Source organism: Phaenicophaeus curvirostris, chromosome 2 (genome assembly GCF_032191515.1).
Source record: "Phaenicophaeus curvirostris isolate KB17595 chromosome 2, BPBGC_Pcur_1.0, whole genome shotgun sequence".
NCBI classification, from domain to species: domain Eukaryota; kingdom Metazoa; phylum Chordata; class Aves; order Cuculiformes; family Cuculidae; genus Phaenicophaeus; species Phaenicophaeus curvirostris.
The window spans coordinates 30,817,697-30,831,566 of NC_091393.1; the positions used below are offsets into that span (position 1 = coordinate 30,817,697).

The 13,870-nt window shown below is 55.7% G+C and overlaps 1 protein-coding gene across 1 annotated transcript; it reads left to right on the forward strand.

Moving 5' to 3' along the window:
- The first annotated feature begins 9,335 nt into the window (after nt 1–9,335).
- LOC138717434 (coiled-coil domain-containing protein 166-like) lies at nt 9,336–11,674 on the forward strand. Its single transcript, XM_069850950.1, has 2 exons — nt 9,336–9,367; nt 10,497–11,674. Exon 2 carries the CDS (start codon nt 10,520–10,522, stop codon nt 11,447–11,449), a length of 930 nt encoding a protein of 309 aa, XP_069707051.1. The 5' UTR covers nt 9,336–9,367; nt 10,497–10,519; the 3' UTR covers nt 11,450–11,674.
- The last annotated feature ends 2,196 nt before the right edge of the window (nt 11,675–13,870 follow it).

Consider the following 13,870-nt stretch of genomic DNA (forward strand, 5'->3'; position numbering starts at 1 on the left):
CCACCTTATCCAGTGGGAGGTGTCCCTTCACGTGACGGGACATTGGAACCGGATCATCTTTAAGGGCCCTTCCAACCCAAACCATTCCATCATTCCATGATTTGGAGGTCGTCCTATGCAGCCACCCACGATCCTTGTGGGTCCCTTCCAACTTCTCCGAAGGATGGAGAGAGCAGAGGGCACCCAGCTCCTGCTCTGGGGCAGAGGCAGCGATGCTGGGGGACAGAGACCTTCCCTGCCCTCAACCCGGTGTCACGAGGGCTTTCCCGGACGTGTCCTCTCCAGCACAGCAGCCCAACTGCACGTGGAGCGATGCAGGGGCTTGTGCTGACCCAAGAGCAGGACCCGGCCAGGCAGCCAGGTCTGTCCCCAGCAGTCTCCTGTCTCCTTCCACCACACCCTCTCACAGCCCTCCCTGCTCTCCTCCCTTCTTAGACACCAACTGGTTGCCCATCTACACAAAGGTGAAGGAAACGGTGGACTTCATCTGCGCCTTTGTCAACTGCACAGAGGAGGTAACCCTGCCCCTCGCTGCCTGGGCAGAGCGGCTTCTCCCAGGTCTCCATCTGCCCTGCTCCTGTCCTGCTGGCCAGGGGCGTCCCGCTCTCACGCTCCCTGTTTGGTCTTTGTTCCAGGAAAACAGCAAGAAGCTGAAGTTCCTTGAGTGCATTGGTTCCGTGTGCCAGGCCGCCAAGAAGCACCGCTTGTCGAGCGGCCTGGACCTGTTCTGCCACAGCTACCGTGTGGTGGAGAAGGTCAAGGTGAGAGGTCAAGCAGGAGCTCGGAGGAAGAGGGCAACGCTTGGGCAGGGCGAGGGGAAATGGCTGCAGGGTGCACCAGGGGAGGTTTAGATTGGACACTGGAACGAGGTTGTTACGGAAGGAGTGGTGAAGCACTGGAAGAGGTTGCCCAGGGAAGCGATGGAGTCTCCGTCCATGTTCAAAACATGTGGAGATGTAACGCTTCAGATGGGGATTAGTAGGCACGGTGGGGTTAGACTGATGTTTGGGCTGGATGGGCCTAGAGGTCTTCTCCAGCCTTAATGACTCTATGATGTTATGAGGGTCTGGTGGCCCTGGGTGCTGCTGCTTGCCAGGTCCCACACCAGCTGGTCTTTGCAGGAGCTGATGGAAGAGAAATGCGCTGACGAACATCTCCAGATGGAGCTGTGGCAGAAAGCCATGTATGCCATCACCGAAATGAGGTACCTCAACATCCTTTATGGGCACAGCTGATGTCCACATCCGTGTGCACAAGGCCTCCAGGCACCGCTCCCAGCACCAGTGCCTGACTGGTTCCTCTCTCTCCCCGCAGCTCCTGGCAGACAGTGCTGGAGGGCAAGGAGAAACTCCTGCTCCAAACCTGCCTGACAGCGGTCTTGTCCATCTCTCTGAAAGTCAAGAACTTCTTAAAGATGGAATCCATCCGTGAACGCTACACCTCGGTAAGTGCTGAATGAGCTACAGGAGCCCCCACACCCTCTGAGCTGCTCCCTGGCCACCCCGTGCTGTGCTACCACCACAGGTGCAAGGCAGGGGCTCAGCTTTGCTTGCCCACCCTCGTGCCTTCGTCCTCTTCTCGTGTTCCGGTCACCTCCACAGGATGCTGTGCACTTTGGGACGTGTGGCAGTCCTGCCCCGGCACTGGGAGATGGGATCCTGGTGCTGAGGGGGACAGCGGGAAACCCTGCCACAACTCTCTATCTTCTTTGCAGGCCCTGGAAACCCTGGACACGATGATGGAGAAGTTGCTGGGCACCATTCCGGTCACCAGACTCAATCAGGAGCTGACAAGCATCTTCCAGGTCTGCAACGAGTTGGGTTCTGAGGGGCTGCTTCTCACTCTGGGAGAAGAGAGTGTCCACTTGGAGTTGATGGTCCCCACCTCAGTGCCAGGCGGAGAGAGCGCTGCCGGGCGGGTGCCCAGCTCCTCTGGTGTCACAACTCGGACCTACGAGCCACACGCTCGTGTCCGGCCCTGACAGGGGGCAACGTGGATTCGTTTGTCTGTGTGGCGATCTGGAGGCCAACAAGGTTGCTCCCAGGGTGACTATCAAAAGCAGTATTTATTTCTGGCCGGGAGGGTGCCCAGCTCCTCTGGGAACCAGGGGCTGCTCACCAGGCTCTTCAGGAGCACAAGAAGGTGGCATCTGCCTTTGTGCCTGGCCACAAGATTGGCCCACAGGGTCTGTCTCACCACCCAGGGCCGTCAGACCCTGATGGCATCATACAATCGTTAAGGTTGCGGAAGACCTCTAAGCTCATCCAGTCCAACCATCAGCCCAAGTCTGTGAGGTCTCCCAGGGCACGGCCCCCACTGGAGCCTTTGCTGGAGAGCAGAGGAAGCCTTCATGGCCTGGGCGAGTCCAGCCCAGGAGCTCAGCAGCGTTGCTTCTGCTGGAGGAGAACTCTGCTCCCAGGGCTCACCAGGACCTTCTCTCTTCCCAGACCCTTCTGAACTTCACCAGCTCTAAGACATCAACTGTGCGCGAGAGGGCCCTGGGCAGGATTGGGAAGCTGATTCGTCTGCTGACCAACAACCCCACGCTGCAGGTGAGGAGCGAGGAACCCTCCAGCCAGGCCACGTCCCCTCCCTGCCCACCAGAGCTGCCAAAGGTCTCCCTGCGGGGAGCTCCTGCCCAGTTGGCTGCTCTGGGAGCCGGAGCTGCCATCGCCCGGCAAAGCCTTGACTCTCCAGGGATGCAGCCCTCAACCCTCCCGCTCTTCTGCCTCTCTCACCCAGGTCCCAAACGAAGCGTCAAGATCCACGGACAGCCCTGTCCGCTTTGAAGGGCTGCAGATCCCCATCCTGGGCCAACTGCTTGGTCATCTCTTTGTCTTCCCATGTCCTGTGAAAGAGGAAGAAGCTCCAGCTTTGGAAGCACTTTCTTGTCTGTTCAACTTCATCCGCAAGCAAGAAAGTAAGAGACATTGTGGTAGGCTTCGTCCCTCCACGCTGACATCTCCTGGTAGCTCTGCTTCTCTTTAAGCATCATTAGATCTTGAGGATGGTGATGATAGGGCTGACCTTGCTGGCCAAGCTGCTTTGTCTTATTGATCCTTCTGCCTCTTCCCTGCTTCATCAGGCAGGTCAATGGCAAAGAACGAAGGAGAACAGATCCACGAGGATCTTGAGGACACCTTTGCGATGCATTTGCTCTCCATCAGAGACGTGCTCACGGTAAGGAGCTCCTCCGTCGCTGGAATTTCTGCCTGAGGCGTTGACAGGGGACTTGGAGGAGCAAAGGCGTGGAGACTCAGTGGGGCTGGCGTGGCCTCGCTGTCCCTGCTGAGAAGGTTCCTGCTGTCCCCAAGCGAGGGTGCACTCCAGGGTTCCCAGCAGCGCCTCCAGCATCGCTGGCCAAGGCCTGGATTGCTTGAGGGTCACCCACTGCCCCCATGAGCCCAACACTTTCCTCTGGGTGTTGCCTCCAGCGCTGCCGGGCTCTCACTGGGACATCTCTTCCTCTCTCCCTTCCTCCTGCAGGGGTTTGCAAGATACCTGGACGCTGTGGAGAAGACCGACATCGTCTGTGTGGCCATCAAAGCACTGAGGAAGTCCAGTGTCTTTGACAAGGAGGAGGCGAGAAACGTGTTGGACGTGGCCATGAGCGCCCCTGAGTGCTGGCTGATGGACGTAAGTGGCCCGGGGCTGGACGGCCCAACCCTTGCGTCCTGTCAGACCTTCTTCCTCCATCACCCCCTCCCAAACCCAGGTGTCCCGGGCACCTGAAGCCACCTGAAACCAGCAGAGAGGGATGGAGCTGAGGAGATGGCTGCTCTCCAGGGGCAGCTCCATCCTCACCTGTGTCCCCTCCAGGTGCCCAGTCTTATAAGGTGCCTCCAGGAAAACATCGAAGATATCAGGACGGAATCAGCCTGGAAGAGCATGGACGCCCTTCTGTTCCTCGTGACCAAGCATCACCTTACTGAAGCGGTCTCAACGCTCATGAAGATCGCTCCACCCAGAGACAGGTCCTGGCCCCGACAGTTGGCCAAGGGTTTAGAGGGGAAGCCATGTGAGGAGCGGCTGAAGTCACTTGCTCTGTTCAGCCTGGAGGAGACTGAAGGGAGACCTCATGGTGCTCTGCAGGTTCCTCACACGGGGAGGAGGAGGAGGAGCAGGGGCTGAGCTCTTCTCCCTGACCCAAGGGAACGGCAGGAAGATGCATCAGGGAAGGGTTGGGTCGGGCATTAGGACAAGGTCCTTCACCTAGAGGGTGGCGGAGCACTGGAACAGCTCCCCAGGGAAGCAGTCACGGCATCAAGCCTGACAGCGTTCAAGAAGCCTTTGGCCAAGGCCCTCAGACACCCGGGGTGGGTTTTAGGGTTGCCGTGTGAAGGGACAGGAGTTGGACTGGATGATCCTTGTTGGTCCCTGCCATCTCAGGGCATTCCATGATTCACCACGCTCCTCCCAGCCCCACAGTGAACCTCCCCTCGCTCCTCTCCTGCTGCCCAGGCCACCCCAGCTGAGGTCCAGGGTCCCTGTCCTGTAGGGCTGCCCCAGGCCAGGCCGTGGTGGCCGAGGTCGCCCTGCTGACCGAGCGCTCTGCCTTGCAGCTCTGCCGTGCCCCTGTGGGAGTTGATTTTCTCCGTGCCCCAAACGATGGAGAGAGTCTTGCTGGGGCTGTTCAGCTGGCATCAGGCAGAACACGCTCCTCGGCTCCTCTACGCTTTGCCTGAGGATACAGGGATCCTCCAGTTGCTGGTGAGTTACCACCCACAGCCCTGGTGGCCTCGGCCTCAGCTGCTGTTGGAACCCAGAGCTGCACGGAGCGGGGAGCCACACCTTGCTCTGCCGCTCCATCACTGCTGCCTTTCTTCCAGGTCCTGGCCTGCAAGGACTTTGAAAATGAGAACTTTGAGGGACTCTACAAATTCTGGAGATCTCTGAGGTGCCCAAGCCTGGCCTTGCGCCCAGCAGTACTCCAGGGTCTCCTCACACTCGCTCAGAGACCCGAGACGGTGAGCACGGCCTGGCCGAGGGCAGCCGGGAGCTGGGGCGGTGGGGAAGGTGGTGGCTTGGCCTTGGCTGGAGTCAGGCGGTGGGGTGATGGCCCCAAGCGCCATCCCCGCCAGGGTGGCCACCTGGGGAGCTTTCCAGCCGTGGAGCTTTTCCCAACAAGGAAATTCTCTTCTTCACACAGGCCAGAAGAATGGAGAGCCTCCTGCCAGATGTGGCTGAGGACCTGGAGGACGAAAACGCAAAGGTTGTTGTGAACGCCCTGAAGATCCTCCAAATCGTTCTGGGTCACCTAAAGAAGAAGAAGGCCAGCTCCATCACCGTGCAGCTGGTGGAGAAGCTGCTGCCCCTCTTTCATCACGTAAGGCTATGGGAGAGCCCGAGCCCCGCAGACGGGCGCTGGGCACGGACAACTGCAGCACCTGCAGCAGGGCCACCTTCTCACCTTTCTCCCCTGAGTTTTGCAGCCCAGGTTCTCCCGGAGAGCTGCTCTCAGAGCCCCGAGGGCTCCTCCTTCCCTAGCTGCGCTGGGGAAGAGGACCAGATCTTCTCCCCAGGCAGCGTGGCCAGGGGTGTGTGGCCCACAGGCATTGCCCAGGACCAGCCCGTCTACTCCTCAGCCCGTTTTGGTGGGAACTCATCCCTAATGTGGCTGGTGGAGCTGGTGGAGAGCACTGGGTGGTCAGGAGAGCCCATTGAGGGGCCTTGGACAAGTTTGGGGCCATTCAGCTGACGCTGCGGAGCTATCCCACACCTCCAGTGACCAAATCCCAGCCTGGAGCATCTCCTCACGCATCAGCCATGATGATGCTCCTGCTCACCACGGGCAAAGAGAACTTGGTTCTGAAGTCCTGCTGTCTTTCTCCCTAACAGAAGCTCAGCCAGGTGAGAGAACGAGCCATCAGGTTCTTCACCAAGCAGCTGAAGAGCGTGGTGTGGAACCACAAGAGGCAGATGAAGGAGCAAGTGCGAACGGCCCTGTTCCTGCTCGTTGCTCAACTGCGTGATGAAACACCGAGCGTGAGTGAGGTACGGATTTCAAAGCTGAGCTGTGACGCAGGGAGGAGACTCCCAGGCACCTGGACCAGGGCAGGTCCCACCTTCCTAAGGCCACCATGCCCCACCAACAAAGCCAAGAGGAGGAGGACACCCAGTCTCCCTGTCTGGGCTGCGGTGCCATCTCCCACCTTCTCCTGCTCCACAGGCTTCCCAGGAAGGTCTCCTGGCTGTGGCAAAGTTCCTGGGCTGGAAACTGCCCAAAAGCCTCGTTCAGATGAAGGGGACGTGGAACATCACAGAGCGCTTGGTGAGAAGAACCCCCATACCCCGGGGCCCAGGCTGGACTAGGGCTGCCCCCCATGTCTGGGGTGTGGGTCTCACCCACCTTGCTCCAGCCTGGAGCCCACAGCCTGGAGATGCGTCCCTGCTCCCTATCCTCAAGAACAGAGCCCCCAAGGGTTCTTGTCCACACTCTGTGGGAAGGAGGGAGGGGTCCTAGCAGCAGCGGGGGATACTGGGAGGAGGGACTGGGGCGGCCAGCTGGGGAGGGACTGGGACATGCCTGTACTCTTGTGGTCTCTCCAGCTGAAGCAGGACAAGCAGAGGGCTGAGGACTATGTAAACCAGAGCCTGCAGTACCTGAATGCTCCTCGGGATGTAGTGCGAGAGGCAGCTGTGACGTTCCTTGGTGAGCCACCACCCCTCGGTCCCTGTTTGGGGTCACCCTTGTCCCCGTTCCCACCACGGCACTGGGGAGCAAGGGGGATCTGATGGAGCTCTGTCCCTAGCGCTTGCTGCTCAGCCCCTGAAGGACCAAAACCCGCAGAAGGCGTCAGAGATCTGCAAAGGTGAGGAGGGGCAAGGCTGCGTTGGCCGGGGCTGGTGGGACAGGGGATGGGGTTTTACCCTGCCAGGTCCTGCTCCAGGGAAGCCTGTGTGGGGCAGCTGGGGCACTCCTGCTCAACAAGTGTCTACTGGATGGGGTGGGTGGGGTCTGGGGGGGATGTTTGGAGGTCTCTGTAGACGCGGGACTTCATCTCAGCTCTGCTTTTCTCCATCACAGCCCTTGTACCCCTCAGAATAGACATCTCCACCTCAGTCTGTGACAGGGCGAATGCGGCCCTCTTCTTGCTGGGCTCTCCGAACAACAACCGAGGAAGAGAAAGCCTTCTGCAAAGGATCTGCTCCTGGTGGCGCTGAGCCAGGCAGAGGGGCAGCATTACTTGTGGAGACATTTTACAGAGAAGAAGGCCTGAATGCTGTGGGGCTGATTGATACTCAATAAAGTGTCTTCGATCCATCAGATTGAAGTCCGGGCCTTAATCCCCTCACCATATCCCCCTCCAGTCTCCATCCCACCCCAGTATCCCTTCCCAGTCCTCACATCTCTCCTCCCCATCCCACTCCCAGTGCCCTTCATCCCCTCAATTCCCAGAGGTGTTGAGTTGTGGTTTTGGAGAGTTTGGAGATTTGCGGTGAAAATTGTCCTTTTGGACCATTTGGAATGAGATTGGTGGTGAAAGTCACGTACTGGGGGAGCTGGTTAGGGGATGTGGGGTAAAAATTCCCACATGGGGGGACATCGAGTTGAAATTTGAAAAGATATGAGGCGAAAGTCGTGGTTTGGGGGAGTTTGGGGAGGGCTGTGGGGAGGATTTGGTGAAAGCTGCATTTCTGGGCAGTTTGTGAGGGCATATTGTTTGACTCCTGACTGTTAATTCTCATGACTGCTCTGGGCAGCCTGGTCCAGGATCTCTCCACCCGCACAGAACATTTCTGCCTGAGATCTCATCTCAACCTCATCTCTTTCGGCTCAAAAGTGTTCCCCTCATCCTTTCACAGACAGTTGGGGCTTTTCCCTATTTATGCAGCCACTGTAAATCCTGGTCTTCCAAGCCAAACTGACAAAGCATGTCATGGAAATCATAGAATCAGAGAATAGTTTGGGTGGGAAGGGACCTCAAAGCCCACCCAGTTCCAGGCCCCTGCCATGGGCAGGGACACCCCCCACTGGATCAAGTTGCTCAGGGCTTCATCCAGTGCCAAGCTGCGAGCTGAAATGGCTCTGAGAACCTCGAAGCAGGGCTGCTCCTGTGACATCATCTGTTTGGTCACCATGGACACGCTCAGGCTCTCAACACCGCCGCTTCTTGGATCTCAGAGATCAGCCGCCAGCAAACGCTGTCCAGGGAACCGTGAGCAGCAAGCCATTGGTGCTGCAACCAGCAGCTATTTGGGAAACCTCTGAAGAGCAAAGGGGCAGCAAAGGTCAGTGCTTTTAGAAAAAAAATCCCTACATTTTATTTAATTCCAGCCTCAGCAACATCTGTTTTTTCCATGGCGATGTAATCACTCCTCTGACATTCTCACAGTTCTGCAACTACCTCTACCCTAGAACCACACAATTTGTGTTGACTCTGTTCTGCTGCTTGTCCGTCGTGACACCCTTCCAGCTCTTCAAGTCTGTCTCCCCAAAAAACTGCACAGATTCCTGTACAGATTCCTGTGCCTCCCCATTCCTGCTCTACTCCTGATGCAGCTCTCATGTTCCCAGTTTGGAACCTATTCTGCTATTGCAATGATGGGAGAATTTATTAGAACTATTCTATTATGTTCACCTCTCTACTTGATTTGTTCATATTTTCTTTAAAAAAGGGCATCAGTTGTATTGGGAAACCATTAGACTTACTAAGATTTCTCCCTAGTTCTAAATCCTCGATTGCGCTCTTCCTCTTTTCAATAGTTTACAAATTCAACGTGCCAAGTCCCACTTCCTCTTTTACCAGTGCAAGAATCATTAACGCTGACGCAGGCTCTTTCTCAGTGCAGGGTCAGGACGAGGGGGAACAGTTTTAAGATGAAAGAGGGGAGGCCAGGTTGGATGGGGCTTGGAGTCCCCTGAACCAGTGGGAGGTGTCCCTACCCATGGCAGGGGGTGGAACTGGGTGGGCTTTGAGGTTCCCTTCCCTCCTAAACCATTCCATGATTCTATGATTTTCCTTTCTTTAGTACCCGTTGTGGGCTCAGCTGTACCTCTTACATTGCAGGCACCTTGGCAGTTTTAAAACACAACACTGCATGTTATAAAAACTCTGGATGCTCCCCTGAAAGGACTGCTTAAAAACAATCAGTTTTAAAAACTGATTAAAACTTAAAAAAACTTAAAACCAACCTGTACGGGGTACAGTGATAGAGACCTTAGATGTTTCCTTGAAGCTGCTGTGAGTGAAGTTTCTGCAAAGACTCCGGTGTTGGTAGAACTGTTGACATCGGTGGGGGATCTCAGACCAGCTGAGAGGGAGCTCTGATTAATGCTCTCATTCTCTTATAGTCCATTCTGGAGTGATAACATCTGAGGTGTCAGCCAGCCCATCTCCTTTACCTTTCACTGGTGGCGCCAATGGTAAGGGACACAGGGGATTGCAGTGCAACCCCCACCAATGTGTAAGAACCCAGAAAACTCTGGGGTCATGCATCAGGATGTTTCCATCACAAAAACTCATAGTCTAAATCATCCAAGTACAACATATGCAGATTTCTAGTCACAAATCTTATTAATACTTTTGTTTTGAGGATCACCTCTGAGTCTTTGTTCTGTAGCTCTGGTGTAACTCTGCATACTTGTGTTGGCACGCGGGAGGAGGTGACCAGGGGCCAGTTTGGTCATCCTGACAGGCAAACAAGTGGCAGAGACATAGCGGCTCATTCTTCCCGACCCATCCTTGCTGCACAGGTGGGCTTCGATGCAGCTGCTGGTGTGGAGCGGCCACCAGACCTCTGTGTAGTCCCTCCCCACCCTGTGACTCAGCAAGGCAGCAGCCCTCTTCAGCAGCTTCAAGAGGGGGAGGGATATGTCAGAAGGGAGCATCCACGACTTCTCTGACCAACCTGGGTGAAGGCCTCCCCACCCTCACAGGAAAACATTTCTTCCTAAGATCTCATCTAATCCCCTTCCAATTTAAAGCCTCATCCTATCACTCCAGACCCTTGAAAAAAGTCCCTCCCCAGCTTTCCTGGAGCCCCTTTCTGGACTGGAAGATGCTCTAAGGTCTCCCCAGAGCCTTTTCTTCTCCAGGCTGCACAACCCCAGTTCTCTCATCCTGTCCCCATAGCAGAGGTGCTCCAGCCCTCCGATCATCTCCCTGGTCTCCTCTGGACCTGGTCCAACAGATCCATATCCTTCTTATATCGAGGATTCCAGAACTGGATGCAGGACTGCAGGTGGGGGTCTCACCAGAGTGGAGCAGAGGGGGGAGAATGCCTTCCTTTGCCCTGCTGGCATTGGACGCAGCCCAGGACACGGGTGGCTTTCTGGGCTGTAAGTGCACGTTGCCAGCTCATGTTGAGCTTCTCATCAACCAGCACCCCAAGACCTTCACTGCCATGCTGCTCTCAGTCACACCAAACATTTTAGCTGCCAGTTGAAAACATAAGAGGCCACAATGGCCGGGGGGGGGGCGTGGTCAGGGGAGAAGGAACAGTCATGTAAGTGGCATAAATGCTACAATTTGTAACTGTTCATTCTGTTACAGTTTGATTTCCCCCCCCGTGGAACATGGCATCCACGACAAAGCAAATGAAACAAGACACAACACGCACCAGGAAAGATAAGCAAGGGGCAAGAGCCAAGAATGAAGATCAGTCCACAGGAACAAGTGGCGTGGAAGTGCTTGCACAAGAGAGGAAATCGTACTTGCAGAAGGAATACAAGATTCTCACTGACCTCTTGAACACGTACATGGGAAGAGTAGAGAGCTTGCTGCAGGAAAATAAGTTCCTAGAAAAGGAAGGCAAACGGAATCAGAAAGAGAGCAACACCTACCTGTCCTACGCTACAAAACGCAGCCAGAAGTGCCAGAACCTGGTAATAACACTAAATGACCAGAATCACATTGACCTGTCTAAAGTCCGGAAGGAGAAAGAGAAGCTGGTCTCCCAGTGTGCAGCAAAGGAGGAGGAACTCAGGAGAGCGCTAAAAGAGGTGCACACAAAGCTCTCCCTTATGAACAAGGAGGTTGAAGACCTGCAGCGTCTCTTTGGCCCAGCCATTCAGTTGGAACGGATGAAAAGGATTAAAGAGCTGGAGAAGGAATTGCTGGTCACAAAGGTAGAGCGCGTGGAACAAATGCACAAAATCAGGAGTGAGTTTCTGCGGGCCAAGGCTGACTGCGAGAGGGACTTCCACCGAAAGATCCAGGCGGTCACCGAGAAAGCGGAAGCAGCAGCAGCACAATGTGCGATTGAGCGAATCAAAGAAACAAGGGCAGAGAATTGGCACCTACGCCAGGAGCTGCTCAGACTCATTCAACACTCCAAAGTCCTTAAAGACACCAAAGTCCAACTGGAAGAGCAGCAGCAGCAGCTTCTTCGGGAGAACAAATATATTCTGAACACAGCACCCACGCGCCACTGGTTACCCCTGCAGGAAGCACACAGCGCAGACAGCAAACCCTCCAGCTCTCACAGGTTGCGACACATCCATTGACCTAAAGAACCACTGCTCCACTCCTTGCTCACACCTGGACAGTCAGATGTTGGGTTTACAGAGTAAATGTCCTGTGGGTGGATGAAGAGATTGATTTACGTAGTGCATGCTCAGCAAGCAATCCAGACAGCACATCTTCAAGGTAACCTCAGCTTTAACTTCCATGATGTCTGTATTAAGACATTTGAAACTGCAATCCTTTCAGGTCCCTACAGAAACAATGACATTTCCTCTCTCAGTTCAGACTCTCAAGTTTCATTAATCAGTAATTTTCCACGCGAAAAGTATAGTCTTAGACATAGCGAGGCCACCTCTCTGCTGCTTTTCACTGCTGCCATAGGATGAACCAGTGCAGGTCAGCTCTTACCTTCAGCAACATTCATTTTCATAGAGTCATAGAATGGTTTGGTTGGAAAAGACCTTTGAGATCTTCAATCCAACCATACCTGTCCACTACTAAACCATCCCTAAGCACCTCACCTACCCAGCTTCTAAACCCCCACAGGGACGAGGACTCCACCGCCTCCCTGGGCAGCCTCAGCCAGTGCCTGAAAACCCTTTCCGAGATGATATTTTTCCTGATGTCTGATCTAAACCTGCCCTGGTGACACCTATTTCACAGAATCACAGAATCACAGAATCACAGAATAACCAGGTTGGAAGAGACCCACCGGATCATCGAGTCCAACCGTTCCCACCAAACACTAAACCATATCCCTCAGGACCTCATCCACCCGTGCCTTAAACACCTCCAGGGAAGGTGACTCAACCACCTCCCTGGGCAGCCTCTGCCAGTGCCCAATGACCCTTCCTTACGGTTGGACTCGGTGATCCGGTGGGTCTCTTCCAACCTGGTTATTCTGTGATTCTGTGATTCTGTGATTCCTGTAAAGAATTTTTTCCTAACGTCCAGCCTAAACCTCCCCTGGCGGAGCTTGAGGCCATTCCCTCTTGTCCTGTCCCCTGTCACTTGGGAGAAGAGGCCAGCACCCTCCTCTCCACAACCTCCTTTCAGGTAGTTGTAGAGAGCAATGAGGTCTCCCCTCAGCCTCCTCTTCTCCAGGCTAAACAACCCCAGCTCTCTCAGCCGCTCCTCATAAGGCCTGTTCTCCAGCCCTTTCACCAGCTTTGTTGCTCTTCTCTGGACTCTCTCCAGAGCCTCAACATCCTTCTTATGGTGAGGGGCCCAGAACTGAACACAGTATTCGAGGAGCGGTCTAATTTCCTCTCATCCTGTCAACTGCTGCTTGGGAGAAGAGACCAGCACCCACCTTGTCACAACCTCCTTTCAGGGAACTGTAGTGATAAGGTCACTCCTCAGCCTTCTTTTCCCCAGGCTAAAAAAACAGTTCCCTCAGCCGCTCCTCATACGATTTGTTCTCCAGACCCTCCACCAGCTTCATTCCCCTTCTCTGCATGCGCTCCAGCCCCTCAAATATCCTTCTTGAAGACAGAAGCCCAGAATGGAACCCAGGATTCAAAGTGCGGCCTCTAGATCAGGTTACCCAAGGCCCCATCCAACCTGCCCTTGAACAGCCCCAGGGATGGGGCAGCCACAACTTCCCTGGGCAACCTGGTCCAGGGCCTCCCCACTCTCACAGTGAAGAAACTCATCCTAATGTCTAATCTAAATGTGCCCATTGCCCCTCGTCCTATCACCACCAGCCTTTATGAATAGTTCCTCCCAGCTTTCTTGCAGGCTCCTTCCAGGTACTGGAAGGTCGCTATAAGGTCTCCTCGGAGTCTTCTCTTCTCCAGGCTGAACAAGCCCAACTCGCTCAGCCTGTCCTCAGAGGGAAGGTGCTCCAGCACCAGTGCAGGACCTTGCACTTGGCCCTGCTGACCCTCGTGAGGTTCTTTCAGCCCCACTTCTCCAGCCTGTCCAGGTCCCCCTGGGTGACATCCCGTCCTTCTGCTGCCGCACCTGCCCCACTCAGCTTGGTGTCATCCAAGAACCTGAAGGGGCTCCAGGAAAGCTGGGGAGGGGCTGATCACCAAAGCCTGGAGCGACAGGACCAGGGGGAACGGGGACAAACTGGAGAGGGGAGGATGGAGACTGGAAATATGGAGGAATTTCTCCCTGCTGAGGGCGGGGAGGCCCTGGCCCAGGCTGCCCCGTCCCGGAGGGGCTCGAGGCCGGCTCGGACGGGCCCTGGTGGCCCCGATCCAGCGGGAGACGCCCTCGCCCCGGCCCTTTGGGGTCCCTCCCGACCCAACCTTGATCTCAGCGATGCTGAGGCCGAGGCGGAAGCGGCGGAGGGCGCGGGACCCGCTGGCGGAGCCGCCGCCATGGCGACCGCTCCCCGCGGCCCCGCCAGGAGGGGGCGGTGCCTCCTCCCGCGCAGCCAATGGGGAGGCGGCTGCTCCTCCCTGGCAGCCAATGGGGAGGCGGCTACTCCTCCCTGGCAGCCAATGGGGAGG

Coding starts and splice junctions, on each gene's coding strand:
- LOC138717434 (XM_069850950.1), top strand. CDS start 10,520: ATGGCATCCACGACAAAGCAAATGAAACAAGACACAACACGCACCAGG.